At 54.2% G+C, this 18,383-nt stretch overlaps 8 protein-coding genes across 8 annotated transcripts; 5 read left to right on the forward strand and 3 right to left on the reverse strand.

The window, feature by feature from the left end:
- The first annotated feature begins 1,130 nt into the window (after nt 1-1,130).
- On the forward strand, nt 1,131-4,709 carry SETTUDRAFT_167650 (uncharacterized protein). Its single transcript, XM_008024628.1, has 3 exons — nt 1,131-3,142; nt 3,197-3,885; nt 3,933-4,709. Exons 1-3 carry the CDS (start codon nt 1,187-1,189, stop codon nt 4,375-4,377), a joined length of 3,090 nt encoding a protein of 1,029 aa, XP_008022819.1. The 5' UTR covers nt 1,131-1,186; the 3' UTR covers nt 4,378-4,709.
- Nucleotides 4,710-5,820: 1,111 nt separating this feature from the next.
- On the forward strand, nt 5,821-8,544 carry SETTUDRAFT_45998 (uncharacterized protein; the record flags this gene model as incomplete). Its single annotated transcript, XM_008024319.1, has 6 exons — nt 5,821-6,051; nt 6,106-6,306; nt 6,353-6,511; nt 6,559-6,664; nt 6,833-6,930; nt 6,978-8,544. The coding sequence occupies 6 exons, from the start codon at nt 5,821-5,823 to the stop codon at nt 8,268-8,270; spliced, it is 2,088 nt and encodes a 695-aa protein (XP_008022510.1). The 3' UTR covers nt 8,271-8,544.
- Nucleotides 8,545-8,636: 92 nt separating this feature from the next.
- On the reverse strand, nt 8,637-9,630 carry SETTUDRAFT_127468 (uncharacterized protein; the record flags this gene model as incomplete). The annotated part of the gene is made up of 1 exon (XM_008024629.1): nt 8,637-9,630. One exon carries the CDS (start codon nt 9,628-9,630, stop codon nt 8,809-8,811), a length of 822 nt encoding a protein of 273 aa, XP_008022820.1. The 3' UTR covers nt 8,637-8,808.
- A 927-nt stretch (nt 9,631-10,557) lies between these two features.
- On the forward strand, nt 10,558-12,244 carry SETTUDRAFT_26261 (uncharacterized protein; the record flags this gene model as incomplete). Its single annotated transcript, XM_008024242.1, has 4 exons — nt 10,558-10,601; nt 10,657-10,735; nt 10,793-11,389; nt 11,438-12,244. The coding sequence occupies 4 exons, from the start codon at nt 10,558-10,560 to the stop codon at nt 12,242-12,244; spliced, it is 1,527 nt and encodes a 508-aa protein (XP_008022433.1).
- A 477-nt stretch (nt 12,245-12,721) lies between these two features.
- SETTUDRAFT_37581 (uncharacterized protein) lies at nt 12,722-13,288 on the forward strand (the record flags this gene model as incomplete). The annotated part of the gene is made up of 1 exon (XM_008024298.1): nt 12,722-13,288. One exon carries the CDS (start codon nt 12,722-12,724, stop codon nt 13,286-13,288), a length of 567 nt encoding a protein of 188 aa, XP_008022489.1.
- An 87-nt stretch (nt 13,289-13,375) lies between these two features.
- Nucleotides 13,376-14,999, reverse strand: SETTUDRAFT_46001 (uncharacterized protein; the record flags this gene model as incomplete). Its single annotated transcript, XM_008024320.1, has 2 exons — nt 13,376-14,862; nt 14,932-14,999. The coding sequence occupies 2 exons, from the start codon at nt 14,997-14,999 to the stop codon at nt 13,485-13,487; spliced, it is 1,446 nt and encodes a 481-aa protein (XP_008022511.1). The 3' UTR covers nt 13,376-13,484.
- A 705-nt stretch (nt 15,000-15,704) lies between these two features.
- SETTUDRAFT_167653 (uncharacterized protein) lies at nt 15,705-17,480 on the reverse strand. Its single transcript, XM_008024630.1, has 4 exons — nt 17,221-17,480; nt 16,971-17,169; nt 16,586-16,918; nt 15,705-16,536 (listed from the first exon to the last, which is right to left on the reverse strand). The coding sequence occupies exons 1-4, from the start codon at nt 17,327-17,329 to the stop codon at nt 15,864-15,866; spliced, it is 1,314 nt and encodes a 437-aa protein (XP_008022821.1). The 5' UTR covers nt 17,330-17,480; the 3' UTR covers nt 15,705-15,863.
- A 227-nt stretch (nt 17,481-17,707) lies between these two features.
- SETTUDRAFT_26264 (uncharacterized protein) lies at nt 17,708-18,320 on the forward strand (the record flags this gene model as incomplete). The annotated part of the gene is made up of 5 exons (XM_008024243.1): nt 17,708-17,768; nt 17,819-17,889; nt 17,957-18,063; nt 18,129-18,189; nt 18,243-18,320. 5 exons carry the CDS (start codon nt 17,708-17,710, stop codon nt 18,318-18,320), a joined length of 378 nt encoding a protein of 125 aa, XP_008022434.1.
- Between the last annotated feature and the right edge of the window lie 63 nt (nt 18,321-18,383).

An 18,383-nucleotide genomic window follows, 5' to 3' on the forward strand; every position in this document is an offset into this window, starting at 1 on the left:
CGGCACTGGGCTGCGACGGCTGCGCTAGGCCGCACCGGGCAATCCCGCCGCCGATCACGTGTGGAACCTGTGAAAATCAGCAAACCCGGGGTACTTTGTGCTGGCACTGGTCTGATTTCGAGTCTGCGGGCATGGGTGCGAGGCGCATGCGAGCGACGGCCTCTGCCACTGCTGCTGCGGCGCCGCTGGCTCAGGGCCTGCCGCGCCCAAGTGCACTCGCCTGCCTTGCGCCATTGCGCCGCTCCGGTCCAGGCGCCGCGTCCATCTTGCGTTGCGGCATGGCGTCCACGAGAGCCAGCAGGCGCAGACAGAAGCGGCAGCTGGGAGTCGTGGTGATGGAGACGTGGTAGACAACAACTTGTCATCACGCGCGGTGCATGCCGCCGCCGCCCAGCCCGCTCCGCCGCCCTCGTTCGACTGCGGAAAGCGAGTCGAGCAGCAGAAGAGGGCCGCCTCATGCTCGCAAGCACCCTCGGTCCCCCAGGAGCGGCGTCGTGGCGCCGCTGCAGCGCCCGAGGCAGTTTGATATTGGGGAGCGGGCGAGGCATGGGGCTCGCGGCGGGAGTGTCGCTAACGGAGCTAAGGCCTGCCTACCTAGCCAGACTGGACAGTTGGACCACCTGCTTAAGACAACGACGCCAAACTCTCGAGCCGCACCTTTGGCCATCAATAGGCGCGCCCCCACGACGTCTTCCATCTCGCAGCCATCGGAAATTCGCTCGCTCGACGTAGACCTTCCTTCCATGCTTGATTTTATCGCGTCGCGACACCTGCACCAGGTTGGACGTCGCCCTGAAGGCGGGCCATCCCCGTGAGGCCGCGAACTGCCAAGACCCCCCCACAACCGACGACGACGACTATGTCCCTCGCTGCATCATCAGCATATCCGCCATCCTCGCGAGAACGCCCAAGCCATGCCCGCTTCCCGCATCAGCCGCCCAGCGCGACCCGTTTGCGCACCCCCAATACGACGCTGAACGATGAGGCCATGTCCAGCGCCTCCAACGCGAACCACCTAGGGGACGGGGGAGACATCACCACAGAGGAGGACCCCCGAGCGACGCGCTGGCGGGAGCAGTACCTGCGCACCGAAGCGCGTCTGTCGGCAGTGCTAGGAGGCACGTACGAGGGCGATGCTCTTGATGCCCTGGATAGTGCGCCGGGGCCGTCATCCGATGATATTCCGATGGCGCATGACGCGCGCCCGGCCATCACGCCCAAAAAGCCTGCCCGCGCAATTGACGAAGACGACTACGGCGACGACGACGACGACGAGGAAGACGAAGACGACACCCGCACCTCGCCGCTGCATTCGAAAAGCGCCATCAATGGTACTGCTGCCGCCGCCGCCACCGCGGCGCCTCCCAGCACGCCAAGCCTCCTCCGCGTTCCATCAACATCGAACAAGTCAGGGCACGACCGCACAGGCACACCTTCCTCGGACCATACAAAGTCATCAGACGATGTGCGGAAGAAGCTGCAGCAGGATAAGAAGGCGGCCGAGGATGCCGCCAAGCGGAGCTTCCACACCCTTTTCTACTCCCTCGAGAGTGATCGGGATGCCATGCTGGAGCAGCAGAAGCTCGACGAACTCGACCGCCAGGTAGAAGCAGAGACTTCCGGCGCGTCTGCCAATGCTCCAGCTGCCGCCGCCGCTGCTGCCCCCCAGCAGGGCACCTTGAGCACCACCAACCTTGGCGCGTCCAGCCTCACACTAAAACACCTCATCTCGCGCATTGATGCCCAAAGAGACCGGGTGCATGCGACAGACGCGCAGCTGCGAAGCCTCATCAGCGAAGTCCGCAAGAATAGGAGCAAGTGGGCAAACGAGGACCGTGTTGGCCAGGAGGAGCTATACGAGAGCACAGAGAAGGTTCTCATGGAGCTAAAGGCTAACGAGCACGCCCACCCATTCCTCCAACGCGTCAACAAGCGAGAAGCCCCCGACTACTACAACGTCATCAAGCACCCCATGGACATTGGCACAATGATGAAGAAGCTCAAGCAGCTACAATACAAATCAAAGAAGGAGTTCGTCGATGATCTCATGCTCATCTGGTCGAATTGCTTAAAGTACAATGCTGACCCAAGCCACTTTTTGCGGAAGAAGGCTCTGCACATGAAAAAGGAGACAGAGAAACTTGTCCCACTCATCCCCGACATTACTGTTCGCGATCGTGCAGAGGTCGAGGCAGAAGAACGGAGAATGCGTAACGGCGACGCCGATGCTGACGGTGCCGACGACAGCGAAGATGAGGAGCCCATTATGGCTTCGCGAGGCAGGAAAGCCCCAAGCAAAGGAGGTAAAGGCTCGAGCACAACCAGAAAAGGTCGTCCAGCAGGTCTGGAAGACACACCGGGGCCCGAAACCAAACCACCAGTCCCGTCATTGAACAACGCCGTCTCCAATCTCAAGAATGAATTCCTACGGGCAGATTCAGAGATGGAAGGCAGCGTCAACGGATTTTCAACGCCCCCGCCTGGCATATCAACGCCATTGGGACCAAACAGCGTCTCGAAAAATGGCGTGAACGGCAGCCAAGCAGACATATCAGAGGCTGATGGCACTGGTGTCTCAGTCAGTGATGCTTTGGACGAGGATGCCGACTTGGATGATTTGGAATACAAAACATGGAAACAGGTCACGAAGAAAGACCGAGCCATCATTGCATCAGAAAGGCATCGGTTATTCCGCGATGATCACCTCCAGCCCGACGAGCCGGCCATCCTGCGGACAAAAGCCGGAATGCGGAGGTGGTTACGACACAAGAAGCAGGCTATCGAAGAAGAGTCTGCGAACGGAGCTGCCAATGCACCAGACGGCAAAGATGGCGTCCAGACAATCGCTGGAGAGTCACTCGCCGAGGGCATCGAAGACGAAGAAGAGCGTCTGGTGCCCGACTACTATGACCCCGTATGCGCTGTGCCTGACCTCTCTGAGCGCCTACAATGGGTTGAAGACGCCGAGGGCCAAGTTATCCCTCAAGTCGAAGAGTACATGCGCATCCTGCCAAAAGGACAGTTTATCTCGCCAGATAGTGCGCTGGTGCACAAATTCAATGCTAACAACCACACACTACAAGAGACAAGGAAGATTTGTGCAAAGATTGGGATTGTCAAACAAATGCAGCTTCAGTCGCAAGTAAGTCCTTCTCTGTCGATAATCAAAGGAATGTTGATCACTGACTGTTCGTAGCTGTATCAGAACCAATTCCAAAGATACGAGCCACAGCCGTTTATGGAGGCAGATGTAGAGCCCATGGTCACATCTGAAGATGGCCCAATCATGGCTCCTTATGTCTGCCGTGCTGCTCTTCAACGAAGCGTTGGCAAGATTTTCTACCACGCTGGCTTCGAGGAGTTCCAACCCTCAGCTCTGGATGCTGTCACAGACATCGCTGCCAAGTTTTTCCATAATGTGGTTGCTGGCCTTGAGGTGTACCGTGAGACGCCAAAGATGAAATCCGACGTCCCAATCACGCTTCCCAACGGTCAAACTACTACCTGGACGCCGCGCTTCACACAGGAAGAGGCTGTGCTCCACTCTCTGCATGCCAACGGTGTGGACTTGGAGTCCCTGGAAACATACGTCAAAGACGACGTTGAAAGACTTGGATCGAAGCTTACTGGCATGCACGATAGAATGCGGTCATACTATGCCGAACTCTTGCGCCCAGCAATCGACAATGCTGGCGCTGACGGTGCCGGTGCTTTCAATGACGGCAGCGAACAGTTTGTGGGAGGCGACTTTGCCGAAGACATTGGCGAAGACTTCTTTGGATTCAAGGAACTTGGTCTTGACATTGAATTTGGACTTACTGCCAGTGTACCGTTGCACCTGCTACAGAACAGGGTCCATAACGCTTATGCTAGACAAGATAACAGGCATGTACTACTGTGGATTTGGGCGATATTCCTGCTAACCTTCACAGCAACGTTGCCACCACGGGTGTTATCATGCCTGAGCCGCCCAAGTTCGAACCCGTCACTATTCAGGTGGCTGAGAGCCAAATTGGTCTTCTTCAAGGCTGGCTGCTTGACAAGTTGCACGACAACAACAGCCAGCCTCTTGTGGAAGACGATGATCTTCCACCGAAACAACGCTTCCCCAAGCCTCGTCTGCCGCCTACTGGCAAGATTTCAAGTCCTCGCAAGCGCCCGCTCAGAGAGCAACAACAGATGGCGCGTAAGAAGCGCAAGCTAGACGAAGAAAAGGACGAAAACGGCAATGATCAAAGCGGTTTCATGAAAGGCATCGGCAAACCAATTGGCAAACTAAAACTTGAACCAGTACAGAAGGAAAATCACACCGTGCAAGAACCAGAAAAGGAGGATGGCAGTGCGCATGGAATGCCGAGTCCACCAGAATCATTCTAGGTGGACCATCTACTGTTTCCGTTGGCTTAATATAACGCCCAGTTTACTCCGACCAGTCGCCTCCCATATCTATCACGTTGCAACGTCGGCTGTGAACCATCAGAGTTTGCCGTTTTTCTTTATACAACGAGTATTTAATACTTTGGCAAAGCGCTGTTCTTGCCGTTTTCCGATAACAAACTTGTAGTTCGTCATGGGTTATGCCATTATTTCTGGAGATCATATTGGTCTAGGCGTTTGTTATCTTTTTTTACTTTTTTTCACAGCTGACCTTTTGTGTGGTCCAGCGGTTTTGTCTTACTAGACTGGGAGAACGGTGGGACTTGTGTCTGTATACCCATGCTTACATTTTGCACTGAGGTTTTTTTTGCGTATAGCTATCTTGAATACCTCGAAATGTGTCACCATAACGCAATTAACCCACTTTCTCAAAACTAGAGAATTTATCAGTGCAGTGCGGTGCCGCGATTCACTCTTTCGCCTCTTCAAATTGGGTAGCGTTTGGATGTTCTGCTCTTGGATGTCTTTGCAGTGATGGTATATATCGATACCGATTGTTGTGGTGATGATTGCGATGACAAAGAGAAAAGAGGATGGCTGCGCTTGCCAATGGAGAAGAGTGGCTGTGCGAGGGCATAGGTAAAGTTTGACAGCGGCCGTAGAAACGAAAGCCAAGTAAAGTTCGTTTTAGAAATGAAAAAGGGCTGAAGACTCGTAAGCATGAGACGACAAAAGGACGAGAGAGGTGCGTGATATGATAATAGGCAACGGAATGAAACGTGGTGTCTGCCTCCCTGTCGATAAAGTCCCGATTATCCTTTCCGCACGATGCAGCTCAAGTGCAGCTTCGGGGATGCCCTCGAAAAGGCACGTGTTTTCGGAACACGATAGCAGGGCGTCGGGGTTCGCAGTGTCTCATACTGATGAGTGGATCCGGAGGCGACAGCATGCCTAGATTCGATAGGTGGCCGAGCTGAAATTGGAGGTTGTTATTAGCGCATTGCCTTTTCCCTTGTACGCGAACCCTTCTCTCCGTTTCAATTCCACTCCTCTTCCACGTTGGCAGGGCCTCTGCGATTTACAACCACCTAAATTTCCATTGACGTCATTTTGCTTCTCTTGGGTAGGTAATCCTGTCGCTTCTCCTCTTGCGCCCAGCGGCGTTGTTGGTTTTGAGCTAACGTGCCACGAGACGTGGATCATCTCGGATGGACTTGGACCTTGTCTTCTGTCTCTTCACGACACCGACTTTCCACGCCACATTTATCAATTGCGCGCGCCGGTTTGCGCGCGCTCATTTCATACTTTGAACCGGTCACCTTCTCGACTGCGCATTTTTTGGTCAGCGCCATTCTTTCGCGTCAACTTTCCTTTGTCCCTTTTATGCCGCCATCACCGCCGCTCACCCTCTGCTATCTCTGAGACTTTTTTTTTCCGGCCATCATGGCGCCCAACGGCCATACGGCATCTGGCAAGAGAGGCGCTCGCAAGTCTCGCGATACTGAGCCCTGTTCGTGGCTAGACAAACATGGCCCCGATGAATATGAAGCTTGGAAAGAAGCAAATCCCGAGACTCGCCTTCCGTACGATGATTGGAAGCAGTCGAATCAGCATGTCAGCGGGCTCTCTCTGTATTACACAACACTGCGCATCTTCGATGAGTCTGATTCAAGTGTGGGTCTAGAGTCATTCATGGGTCCAAAATCCCGTGTTTGCTAACAACACCAGGATGAAGATGTCCGTCCAGTCAAGGCCGCCAAACCTCCCCCCACCAAAACACGGGGGCAGATTGGCCGCCCGAAGAAGTCAGCGGTGAACGGCCATGGAACACCACGTTCAGATGGGACCGCGACACCGTCTAAACCCGCCAGCTTGGAAGAGTCGAGCCCGTCAGCTAAGAAAAAGCGAAAGGCGCGTAAGAAGCCACTTGTCAGTATTTTCCGCCCACAAATCGCAACTCAGCTAATTCTTCTAGTCTGAAGAGATTATCGCATCAGCGAGCGATAGCGATGATGCTGCCAAGGACCCAGAGGCTTCAACCCCAGGAGCTGATGCTGCGACACCTACCGCGCCTACCATCATTCTCAACGGTAGACGCAAGACTTCAACCCGCAAGGCGAGGAAGAAGCCCATTGTAAGTGTCTCTATGCACCTCATGGTCATTGGCTAATGCACAGGCAGTCCGAAGAGACCATATCACCCGAGGATGAACTTGAGGATCCTATGGATGTTACAATAGATGAGGTCGCCAGGTCTGCAATCGCATCTCCATTGCCTGTTCGCTCTGGTACGTGATGCACAAAAAAGCGTGTAAAGCTCCTTACCCCACATCATAGTGCCATTCTCGACTCTTCTACATCGGAACCTCTCACGCCGACCCTGTCTGGGCCATGGAACCTTGTGCCCGTTTTTATTGATTTTGGTTTTCATGGGATAGCAGCTAAGCAGTCAACAGCTCCGAAGTCTCCGGCCGCAGCACCTCCTTCAGATCCGCCCAGGAAGAGCCACATACTTAAATTGAGTACGAGAAAAACGCCGAAGAAAAAGGAAACTGTAGGCATCCGCACCAGTACCGCCTTGCACCTGCTAACACCTTCAAGTCCGAGGAGAACTTTTCTGAAGACGTTAGCGCGGCTTACGCTTCTGCTCAAGCCACCCCCAACACAGTCGCCAAGGGAACCCAGCCGAGAATCACACTTAATACTAACCCCACTCCAAAGTCAAATGGCGAAACCGACTCGGCCGCTGCTTCGCCTGCTTCAACAAGCGCGCCGAGCTCGACACGACGTGGCTTACGCACTCGAAAGCCTGCTCAACAGAGACCCTATTACCATGATTCACAGCTTTTTGAAGACGTGGAGACTCGGAACGGGGATGCACATGACCATGACAACATGTCGTCCCCGGTTAACCAGAGCAGAAGGGTATCTGTCGCCTCGATTAGCAGAAACATTGATGATGCGCTGCTAGCCTCGTTAGACGAAGAAGCAATGGCTTTGCTGCAAGAAGAACCTGAATCCGAACCCACGAAACCCAAACACTTCAAGGGCAAAGGCCGTGCTTGGAAGAAGGAGGGCTCGGATGAAGACGAGGAATTTTTGCTTGCGGCGAAGAAGAAGGCAGCTAAAGCAGCAAAGATGAAAGCAAGGGGCCAGGTACCCAAGAAGCGAGGTCGACCGAAGAAAAGCGGCCGTTCCGAAGAACTTGTTGGCGAGGAGAGTGATGAGGACAAGGAGAATGTAAAGCGGAGGCGATCTATGCTGCGCAAGAGTGCACTCTCCGAGGAAATCGTTCAGGATAGTTCTGATGGCGGAGAGGAAGAAAACGAGGAAGTGAACGAGAAGGAAGTGAACAGTGTGAACGACGAGAAGGAAGATAGGGACGTAATGGAGGTTGAGGAACGTGAGAATGTGGACAATAAAGAAGAAGAGGAGAAGGAGAAGGAAGAGGAAGAGGAAGAGGCTGTAGTGCAAGAGAAGCCAGATGAAAAGGAAGAAGATGAGAAGAATGTAGAGGAGGCGAAGACAGAGGAAGAGGGAAAAGTCGAGGTGCCAGAAGCCAAAGCACATGAAGAAGCAATAGTGGAGAAAGAGGAAGAGGAGGTGAGAGTTGGCGGAGATGAGAAGAGCGAGAAGGAGGAGCAGGAGGAGCAAAAAGAGCAAAAAGAGCAGAACGAGAGAGAAGAACAAGTGGAGAAAGTGGAGAATGAGGGAAAAGAAGAAGAGGAGAAAGAAGGGGAACCAGTAGCCCCAGAATGCCTGCCAAACCGATCCTGGACACCTGAAGGCCTGCCCAGCTCTGAGCTAATGGCTGATGGCGTCGCAAATGACGAGCCAGCCTCCAGATCAACCGATGAACAGGACGTACCTAGTCCTTTCAGAAAAACAGCATGAGCTGGATTCTACCGGTCTTTCAAGCGGACACAATATTCAACATAATATTCAACATAAAATCACCTACCACACTGCTAATACGCAGTAGTCAGATGTTTTTTCCTTGGAGGGTCTTGCGTTTGTACACTCGCTCAATCTATTTCCTTTGTCAAACTTTTTGGAGGGGAAGCATGGTAGATGGGAGAGGAGGATGTCACCACTGTATTTTGACCAGGCAATACTGGAGTCTTTTTTTCCTTTTCCTATGTGTTGGGGGAATTGCATATGCGGTAATAACCTTGGGGAAGGATAGCATTGGAAAAGAAAATCATGTACGGATATGGGTGGAAGCTGGTAATAGATCATGTTGTTTGTGGATATTTCTTTCTTTCTCTTGTACTTGTGTGGGATTGGTGGTTTTTCTCGGTGCCGCGTAGCGACAATATGTCTATGTACATGAGACGTGAGAATATGCTTATCTGCGTCTCTAAATATCGTACAAACACATGATTTCTTCTTTTTTTAACCGCATACTTATGAGCTGATTGGGTCCGAAATGTCATCTGAGACCCCTCAGCTTGGCGGCGTAATAGACCAGGCCAAATGCCAGGCCGCCCAGGTGCCCTCCATGCGCGATTCTTGTATCCGAACTGTTCAGGAAATAGCCATCGTACACTGCGTAACCGGCGACGAGCGCCCAAAGCGGCATGGGAACAATGCCCCAAAAAGCCACTCTGGCCTGTGGCGCCAGACAAGCCGCTACACTACTGATGCCCATGACTGCGCCTGAAAAGCCCATACCGCGCGTGTAGTCGCGAGTCCCGGGGCCCTGAACCTGCAGCTGATAGTAGCGATTCACGAGGTACCCGATAGATCCGGAGATGCCTGAGCCCAGGGTGATAGTCCAAAACCGCAGAGGCGTGATTACAGGTGCCGAAGCCAGGAAGCCGCCTAAGAAATACACGGTAAACATGTTTGAAAAGATGTGGCCGATATCAACATGGGTGAACATCGATGTGAGGATGGGGAGGTAGGAGCCGCGTTGGACATCAGACATGTTCAGCGTCATTTTTTGCATGAAGCGAACAAGAGGGAGTTGGTAGCCCTGCTGGGCTTGCGCCTTGAGGTACATTGCATATCCAAAGACGGCAATGTTGGTGCCCATTAGCGTGTAGAGGACTGCCTTGTTGGCTCTTACTTGGGTCTCATAGGATCGATAGCCGCCGGAGCTGGGGGTGGGCTTGATGTAAGAGCGGGAGTGGGGGAGATTGAGGGACCGTGGCGTGGGAGAGGGCGAGAAGAAGTGAGGTGACAGTTTGGTAGTAGACTGAGGTGTCCGGAGCGCGCGGAGGGTCCCTGATAGGCGCAGGAGAGAAGACATGATTGAAATACCAAGTTCCGGGATCCTGGTGGTCTTTCCGATGGCACTGAATTATGCGGCAGACGTGCGGGAGGGTGAAATCCAGACGACAAATCTAAGGAGAGGTCTTTGAGTTTGCGGCTGAGTCAATTCACTCGTGCAGTCACTTTGAGAGTCCTAGGATAATGAATTAGCCTGGTTTTTCTGCGAAACAGCGCCACCTGCGTTTTGCAGTGTCTCAAAGACAACGCAGCTGTGGTGTTCTAGTCCAGATCAGGCGAATGGGCAGGAGACCAGCGAAACGGCCACGACTCTATTGTATGAAGGCGAGACTAACCAGGCAACAAACAGGGGCAGCTCGCAACGAGTGAATTGAAGCCGCAAGTGAAACGGCGTTTTTATCGGCAGAGGGTCAGGCAGCGACGTCAGAAGGGCCCATGACAAGCACGCACGGACCGTGGCCCTCCACCATCTTCAAGTTCCTCCGTGCATAAAGCGGCCCGCCCTGCTACACCACCACCACACAAACCGCCCTCGCCCGCACAAAATTGCACTACCGCCCCTGCGCCCAACCTCCAAAGGCCCACACTGACTCTGACTGCCCTGAGCTCTCTCCGCGCGACCCTGCAACCTGCATCCGCACACCCTCACCCCGACTCCGACCCAAAGGCGAAAACAACGACACTGCGATTCTCTTGCGAGCCTGATTCGGCCTCCTCGACACATCAACCAGCTGCCACCGCCCGACTTCTATCGACCACGAGACCTTGTTTCTCTCTCCCCCAGCCTGCCGAACCCCGCTGCCTTCGGTATACACAACACGAGCTTCCACTTGCAAGCCCCTCACTTCAGCCCGCGCTGCGCCCACGACCCCACGCGCCCATTATCCGCACCTGCAGACCTTGACGTCTTGATCAGCAATCCCACCTCCGGTGGACTTCACATACAATGACTTCAGAGATCACGAACCAACTAGCGGCAACCCAGCTGAGGTGAGTCGGCCGAGACAGAGCGGCTGCCAGCACGCACGCGCTGACGAGTTTGTAGCGACGCCACACCTGCGGGAGATGCCAATTGGAAGGCCGGACTGAACGCGCCCGTAAAAGATGCGCGACCACAAACAGAGGTATGATATGCCCGGAAATGCCCAAGGGGGCGAAAGGGGTGCTGACACGCGTTACAGGATGTCACGGCGACCAAGGGCCTCGACTTTGAAGACTTCTTTATCAAGCGCGAGCTCATGATGGGCATCTTCGAGGCGGGCTTCGAGAAGCCGTCGCCCATCCAAGAAGAGACGATCCCAGTAGCCCTCACCGGCAGAGACATCCTTGCACGAGCGAAGAACGGCACCGGAAAGACTGCTGCCTTTGTTATCCCCACCCTCGAGCGCGTAAACCCAAAGAGCCCAAAGACACAAGCCCTGATCCTCGTCCCCACCCGAGAACTCGCCCTGCAAACCTCCCAAGTGTGCAAGCAGCTGGGAAAACACCTTGGAATCAACGTCATGGTCTCGACTGGTGGTACGGGCTTGAAGGACGACATCATTCGATTAAACGACCCTGTTCACATCATTGTGGGAACACCGGGTAGGATTCTGGATCTGGCTGGCAAGGGCGTAGCAGACCTCTCAGCCTGCCAGACATTTGTCATGGACGAGGCTGACAAGCTTCTTTCACCCGAGTTCACCCCTGTTGTCGAACAGCTGCTTGGCTTCCATCCCAAGGATAGACAGGTCATGCTCTTCAGTGCCACCTTCCCCATTGTCGTGAAGAGCTTCAAGGTACGCTCATTTATCACCAGTTGAAATGACAGCACTAACAGCGTCCAGGACAAGCACATGAACTCCCCGTACGAAATCAACCTCATGGACGAGCTGACACTTCGCGGTATCACGCAGTACTATGCTTTTGTCGAAGAGAAGCAGAAGGTCCACTGCTTGAACACACTCTTCAACAAGCTCCAGATCAATCAGTCCATCATCTTCTGTAACTCCACGAACCGTGTCGAGCTGCTTGCTAAGAAGATTACTGAACTCGGCTACTCCTGTTTCTACTCGCATGCACGCATGCTCCAGCACAACCGTAATCGCGTCTTCCACGACTTCCGCAACGGTGTCTGCCGAAACCTCGTTTGCTCCGACTTGCTGACCCGTGGTATCGATATCCAGGCGGTCAATGTCGTCATCAACTTCGACTTCCCCAAGAACGCTGAGACGTATCTGCATCGTATTGGTCGTTCTGGTCGTTTCGGACACTTGGGTCTGGCTATCAACCTGATCAACTGGGAAGACCGCTTCAATCTTTATAGAATTGAACAGGAACTCGGTACTGAGATCCAGCCCATCCCTCAGGTCATCGAGAAGAACCTATACGTCTACGAGTCGCCCGAATCGATCCCCCGCCCCATGTCGAACCAGCCCCGTGCCCATGCTCAAATCCAGCAACAGGAACAGGAGGGCAACGCACGCGGCAACCCCAATGCTCGTGGTGGCTTCCGCGGCGGACGCGGTGGCGGCGGTCAGTTCCAGGGACAGCGCCGAGGACCTCCACAGAACCAGCAAAACCGTCAACAGAATGGCCAGAACTCTCAGAGGAATCCTAGGCCACAGGCTGCAAACCCACCTCAGGCCTCCTAAGGCCATCTCCGCATCCGGCGGGGCTTGGCTGTCGAGTAGCTTGTTGGTTCCGACACATGGTATATTTCTCCATGCCACACCTTCCTTCTGCTCGGGGCCTGTCATGGTACTTGACAGTGCCATTTCCACATACATGTTTTGGCGTTTTTTCCTTTGTCTATGCAATCACGCGAGCAGCCGCTGACGACGCGATACGGGATACCTGAACTTCTTCTCTCAGGTGCAACCAATCGGATCATCGGCGCAACACGGTTTTAACGATCTGGACCATCTTCTATGTATTATATGCCAAGGTTTGCCTGGGTCGTTACTGTTATCTGCTTTCTTCTTCGGTTGGCTGGTCTTGCCGATTTACGTTCTTGAGAGACTTCATCTCGGCCTTGTCGACGGCGCAACCCAGCGGCTTCGTCTACTGCATCACTCGAATTTCCCGGTTTTCCTTTTTCCATTCTCTACTCAGCACCTTTGGCAGTTGGTATGGCCTTTCCCAAAAGCTCGGATCCTTTCTGCATTGGGGATTACGATTCAGTGCGACCGTCTTTTGTTCGACTTTGCCCTGTTCTCAGCACCTACTGGATATCCGTAGCTTCTTTCTCTGCTACAGCACGCCTCTTCCGACCACATCTTGATATTACACTCTTGGCCCTGGACAGAAATATTCTTTGGGGCTCGACACACATCTACACTCGATCCGACACGATACGTTGCATGTTGAACTTGCATGTCAATTGTTATGGACTTTCTGGCAGTTCCTCTCCCTCCCCCCCGGATACTGCAACCACGGAGCGCTACGGCCTGGCTCATGTCAATGTTGGTCATCTTCCGTCAGCCATTGCCCGCTGGAAGACCAGACCAGTCTGGGAATTCTCTGTCTCTCCAGAACCCACGCAGATATCAGTGCGTATCGTTGCATATTATGCTGCTCAATCCACTGTGTATTTACCCTCACGAAAGCTCATTCTACGTGGGAGCTTTGGACCAAGTCTTCCTGGTAAAAGGAAAAACAAGCAAAAAACTACAAAGACAGACATGATACAAGTGTGAAGAAAAAAAAAGAAATTAACAAAAAAAGCCTTTTTTGGGGGGAGGGGGCACGGTTGGAGAGATGGAAATTGACCGGTGCTGTGCTATGCCGGCTCCAAGCTAGTTACTAAGTACTACATCTTGTCCAATGCAAATCTAACTCTTCCCTCAATAAAACTCATGATTGTGTCTGTTTTTGTTGTTGTATTCAAGTTTCTCACTTGATCTGGCCAATGATACTCGTCACCATGACAGCCGCCTCCCTCTCCCAGGTAGCCGTCCCATTACTACTAGTATTACTACTACTACTACTACTACTACTACTACTACTATTACTACTAGCCTTTGCAGCCGCCGCCGACGATGCCAACGCACTGGGAAACTGGCTTCCGCGATTGACGCACTCCCGGACTAGATCCCTCACTTTATCCCTATTGGTCTTGAGTGTGCGCGCCGACACACCACCCCTATTCATGAGGTCGTGGACTCTGGGGGCCATGTTGGAAGCGAGGGTACGCCAGAAGTAGCTGGGCAGCGACGAAGTGTCGAGGGCGTTGAGCAGCGGCTGCAGGAGATTAGTCCATGGAGGTGGTGAGGTTGATGACAGCAAAGGATGTGTAGGCGGCTTTGTGGCTTCGAGCAGCGACTGCAACGCAACTATGTTTTGGCACCGGGCGGAGATTTCGAGCAGCGTGCGGTCGAGCGAGGGGAGTTGGGCGAGGGCGCGGGCGAGCGACGCAAGCGAGGATTTGAGCTGTGTTTGTAGGTATTCTTGGAGCGCGGTGAGCATGAGTGTTGGGTCGAATGTTGGTGTTGTTGCTGCTGCTGCTGCTGCTGTTTTTGTGCTAGACGGAGATGGTGATGGTACGGGAGATAACAGGTACAGAGTCAAGAGGGCAGATGTAGTTCTCGCTTTCGTATCTTCAGTCTGTGTAAAGGTTGATGCGGACGAGGCAGTCGACGAGGAAAGCAGCGACGACATGGAGAATTCCTTGACGATTTGCTGGGCGCGCGAGGCGATGCTGCGTTCGGCGGGGCCGACGAGGTCGGATCTAAGCGTGTTTACGACGGCGATTCGGTCGAGGCCGTCGCCTTCTTCGCCGGGCTTGGAGGCAGCGAGGATCTGGCGCAGCGCGAGAATCGTGTCGGTGGAGCGCACCATGGCGCGGTGGTCTTCTTTCTTTGCGCTGCCCACGCCGCCTAGCTCCGCCATGCGCACCTCGAGCTGCCGGCCCAGCATCACACAGCGGGCCACGGCGCGGCCCAGCTTGACCGTCTCGCAGAGCCGCTCCGCCGTCTTTTGCACCTGGTGCGCGACCTGGTGGCGCTCAATGACTTCGCGCTCGAGCGTCTTGTACGCCTCGGTCAGACTGGCGACCTGGCCCTCGACCTCGTGCAGGATGCGCGCGCTCGACTGTGCATGCTGGCGTGTGTGTTCTAGCAGGGGCAGCGCCGACTTGGTGGTCAGGGTATCAATGTGCGTGTCGATTTCCTGCACGTCGAAGAGGACGCGCGACAGCGGCGTCGACAGGTCTAGCGGGGTGTCCGAGGGGTTGTTTGTCGCGAGCACGAGCGTGTTTGCATTCAAGCCATGGCTGCGGCCTAATTATAAGACGGAACTCTGCCATTCCTCTTCCACTGTATGATTCCCATGTTTCATCTACCCGGCGATTGATATTATAGCGGAGCCGTGAGATTTGAGTGACTCAGCCTCTGTGCCTCCGCCATGCATTGCAATGCTGCAACAGGTACATCTAACCAAATACCGGGTCCTTGGCCTCAAGGGTGCCCAAGACTGCAACAACACCCGTCTACCATATCATACTTCGGCTGTTACAGCTGCACGCGGCGGCGTAGATGCTGCTCTTGGCCAGGGAAAAGAAAGCCCTCATACGAGCCATTGGGGGATTGCACCAGGCAAATTGAAAGACAAGCAATTCCAAGCGTATCACATCATGGCGTAGAGAGCAAGTCGTCGCGAGGACCATGAGTCCATACAGCAGGTGAGCCAGCCATGGTGGAGGTAATGTAATGTGAGCCCCAGCACGCTAAGATAAGCCATCCCCTGTCGCAGCTCTTACTTACCCGCACGCAAGCCATTCACATGCCACTCGGGCCACGGCGTCTTAACCGCACCCTCCAAAACCCCCCCCCCCCGCCCGCTTCCTCGCCATGTCCAAAGAAGATGAAGAGCCGTCGTACATTGACTACGAGGCGTTTCTCGACCCAGACTTCTCCGCCACATGGTTTTAGGCAAGATGCTCGGTGTCCTTAATATGCACTCTTACAAGTCAATCTCGTCCGAATGGCGTTACCCACTTGCATTGAACATCATGCCAGACACGCAGGCTACCAACGGCGCTTCAAACACGACTGATCTTGGCTCACATGGCTCACTTGGCTCGTACATGCATCTCTGCTGGTCCCTAGTAAATGCCATGATCATATGTGTAAAGGTTAATGCAAACGTTGCGACGTTGGCATCCTATCCATTGTTTTGGAGACTTGAAATCGCTATGCTCAAAAGGGATATAAACACCAAAAGCGCCTCCAAGGTATACAGCACCAAACCACATCTTTGAACTAAACCAACGGGCTATGCGCCCTCGCTTCCAAACTCCTTGGTCCACTCGGCACTGCGCTGCAGGTCCTCGCCACTAACCGTTGGTCTTGACGCCTTGATTGCCTTGATAAAGTCCTTGACCTTGAGAGGCGGCTCCAGCAGCTGGTCGCCTTCAAGGTCTGTCCACGACTTCTCCACCGCCTGTGGGTCGCCGGGCGAGCAGGGCGTCCATTTTGTCTGTCCGTCAACCTCGACAGGCTTGTAGTGTGTAGCTGTCTGGATAAGTCGCACGGGTTGCATGAGTGCATCCTGTACTGCAATCGAGATATCCGAACCCGAATATCCCTCGCTTAGCTCTGCCAATTTCCTGTAGTCGGCCTGGTTCAGTTCGCAGGGTGTGTTTCCAACCGCGAGTTCAAACATCTTCATGCGCGCGGGGGTGTCTGGTAGACTGATATGTACTCGTCGCTGGAAGCGTCGTCGGATAGCAGAGTCGAGCTGCCATGGGATGTTTGTTGCGCCAAGAATAAGCACGCCTTTTGAGTCTTTGCCTACACCGTCCATTTGCACGAGCAACTCGGTCTTGATACGTCTTGACGCCTCCGATTCGCCTTCTCCACGAGGGCCACAGAGGGCGTCGATTTCGTCAATAAAGATGATGGAGGGCTTGTTCTCGCGTGCCATGCCAAAGAGCTGCTTGACGAGGCTGAAGACTGTTAGTCATGCGCCTTGTACGCCTTGTCCTTGCGACTTGCCGTTCTGATTCACCCATCCACTTGCTGACTAGATCCGAACTCGATACACTGAAAAATGTGCTGTTCGCTTCGGTTGCGACCGCCTTTGCCAGATAACTCTTACCGGTTCCAGGCGGTCCGTAAAGCAATATGCCCTTCCACGGTTGTCTCTTGCCAGTGAACAGGTGTGGAAACTTGATGGGTAATATGACGGCTTCTTTGAGCGCCTCCTTTGCCATTTCGAGACCAGCCACGTCCTCCCACCGGATATTGGGCTTTTCAGAGAGAATAGCGCCAGCCAAAGCTCCACGCAGCTTCTTGGAATCGGCGTCCTGCTCGCCTTCGTCGTCGTCACTGTCGCACGTTAGCCTGGTGACGCTGATGGCCGCGTGTTGGTGGTGTGTACCCTCCGCCCTTGCCACTGCCTCCTGCTGCTTTGCCGTTTGAGCCCATGGCTGCTGGTTTCTTGCGATTCGAGGCGTCATTTTGGTTGAGATGTTGCTTGAGCTTCTCGGCGCGCTCCATGTATTCGGCCACCTTGCCGCGAATCATGTCCTTGGACTTTTGGTTCTTCTCCCATTTCAAGGCAAGCATGAAGAGCTCCACTAGCGTCAATCAGCATGCGAACGCCTTCAGGCGACACTTGGAGGACTAACGGGCACTGTAGTACAGCTGGTAGGCCTTTTCATATTCGCCAGCCGTGTCGGTTTCAATGGCCTTCTTGACCGTCTCGATGGCGCGACCGAGAAAATCCGCGTTGCTCATGGCTCGTACCGTGAGCCTGGATTCTGGCTGGGGCTTTGTTGTGGGTGAAGGCGATTGTGTACAGAGCAGGTTGGTGGGGCAAGCGCACGAGCGGCTGGTGATGGTGTGTTTCCGAGTGCAAGGCGGCTGGTGTGAAGTGGGTAGAGCGTCGGTAGTACTTGGCGACGGGTCTTTGGGGCGAGAGTGGCTTGAGACGGGCTGTTGGAGGGAGCAGTGCAGGGCGTAGAGAGAGCAGGCAAGTTGCTGTATCCAACGGCCAAGGCACCTAGCCCGCCCCGCGTTGCTTCTAACCGGATTGAGAAAGTTTGTTAACCCACTCGCGTTTTCCGGCATGCGAGACAAGCTCTCAGTCAAGTCTTGTTCAGCCTCACAGACGCCATGGCAGAAGTGCAGAAGAAGCTACAGGAGCTTTCGGAGAAATACCAGAGCCTCCAGGCCGGTAGGCAGTCGCCACGAGAAGCGCAAGAATGCTCGCTAACGTGGGAACAGACCTCGGAACAAAGGTCGAAGCACGCCAAAAGCTCGAGTCGCAACAGCAGGAGAACAGCACCGTCAAGAAGGTACGGGGGCCAATGTTGGGACATGCAGGATATATACATATATGTGCTGAGACACGCTCTGCTGCAGGAATTCGACATAGTCGACGACGCCGCCAACATCTACAAGCAGATTGGGCCTGTGCTGCTGAAGCAGGATAAGACAGAGGCCGTCATGGCGGTCAATGGGCGGCTCGAGTTCATCGACAAGCAGATGCATGTGTGCCGCGGGCGTGGCAGAGAGCAGCGCTGACAGACGGCAGCAAGGACATTGAAAAGCAGATCAAGGGCATACAGGACAGCAGCGAGAAGATCAAGGGCGAGGTAGGTTGGCCAATGGTGCAGCGCGGAACGGGCACGCTGACTTGGGGGAGCAGATTATCCAGATGCAGACGTCGGCACAGCAGGCGCAGGCAGCGGCGGGGGCGGCGGCGGCGGCGGCGGCGGCATCCTAGGCGGGCTATGTACAGGACAAGTAAGAACAATGAGATAGCCAGTATTCCGATGAAATTTGCGGT

This window comes from Exserohilum turcica (assembly GCF_000359705.1).
Source record: "Exserohilum turcica Et28A unplaced genomic scaffold SETTUscaffold_12, whole genome shotgun sequence".
In the NCBI taxonomy this organism is placed as follows: domain Eukaryota; kingdom Fungi; phylum Ascomycota; class Dothideomycetes; order Pleosporales; family Pleosporaceae; genus Exserohilum; species Exserohilum turcicum.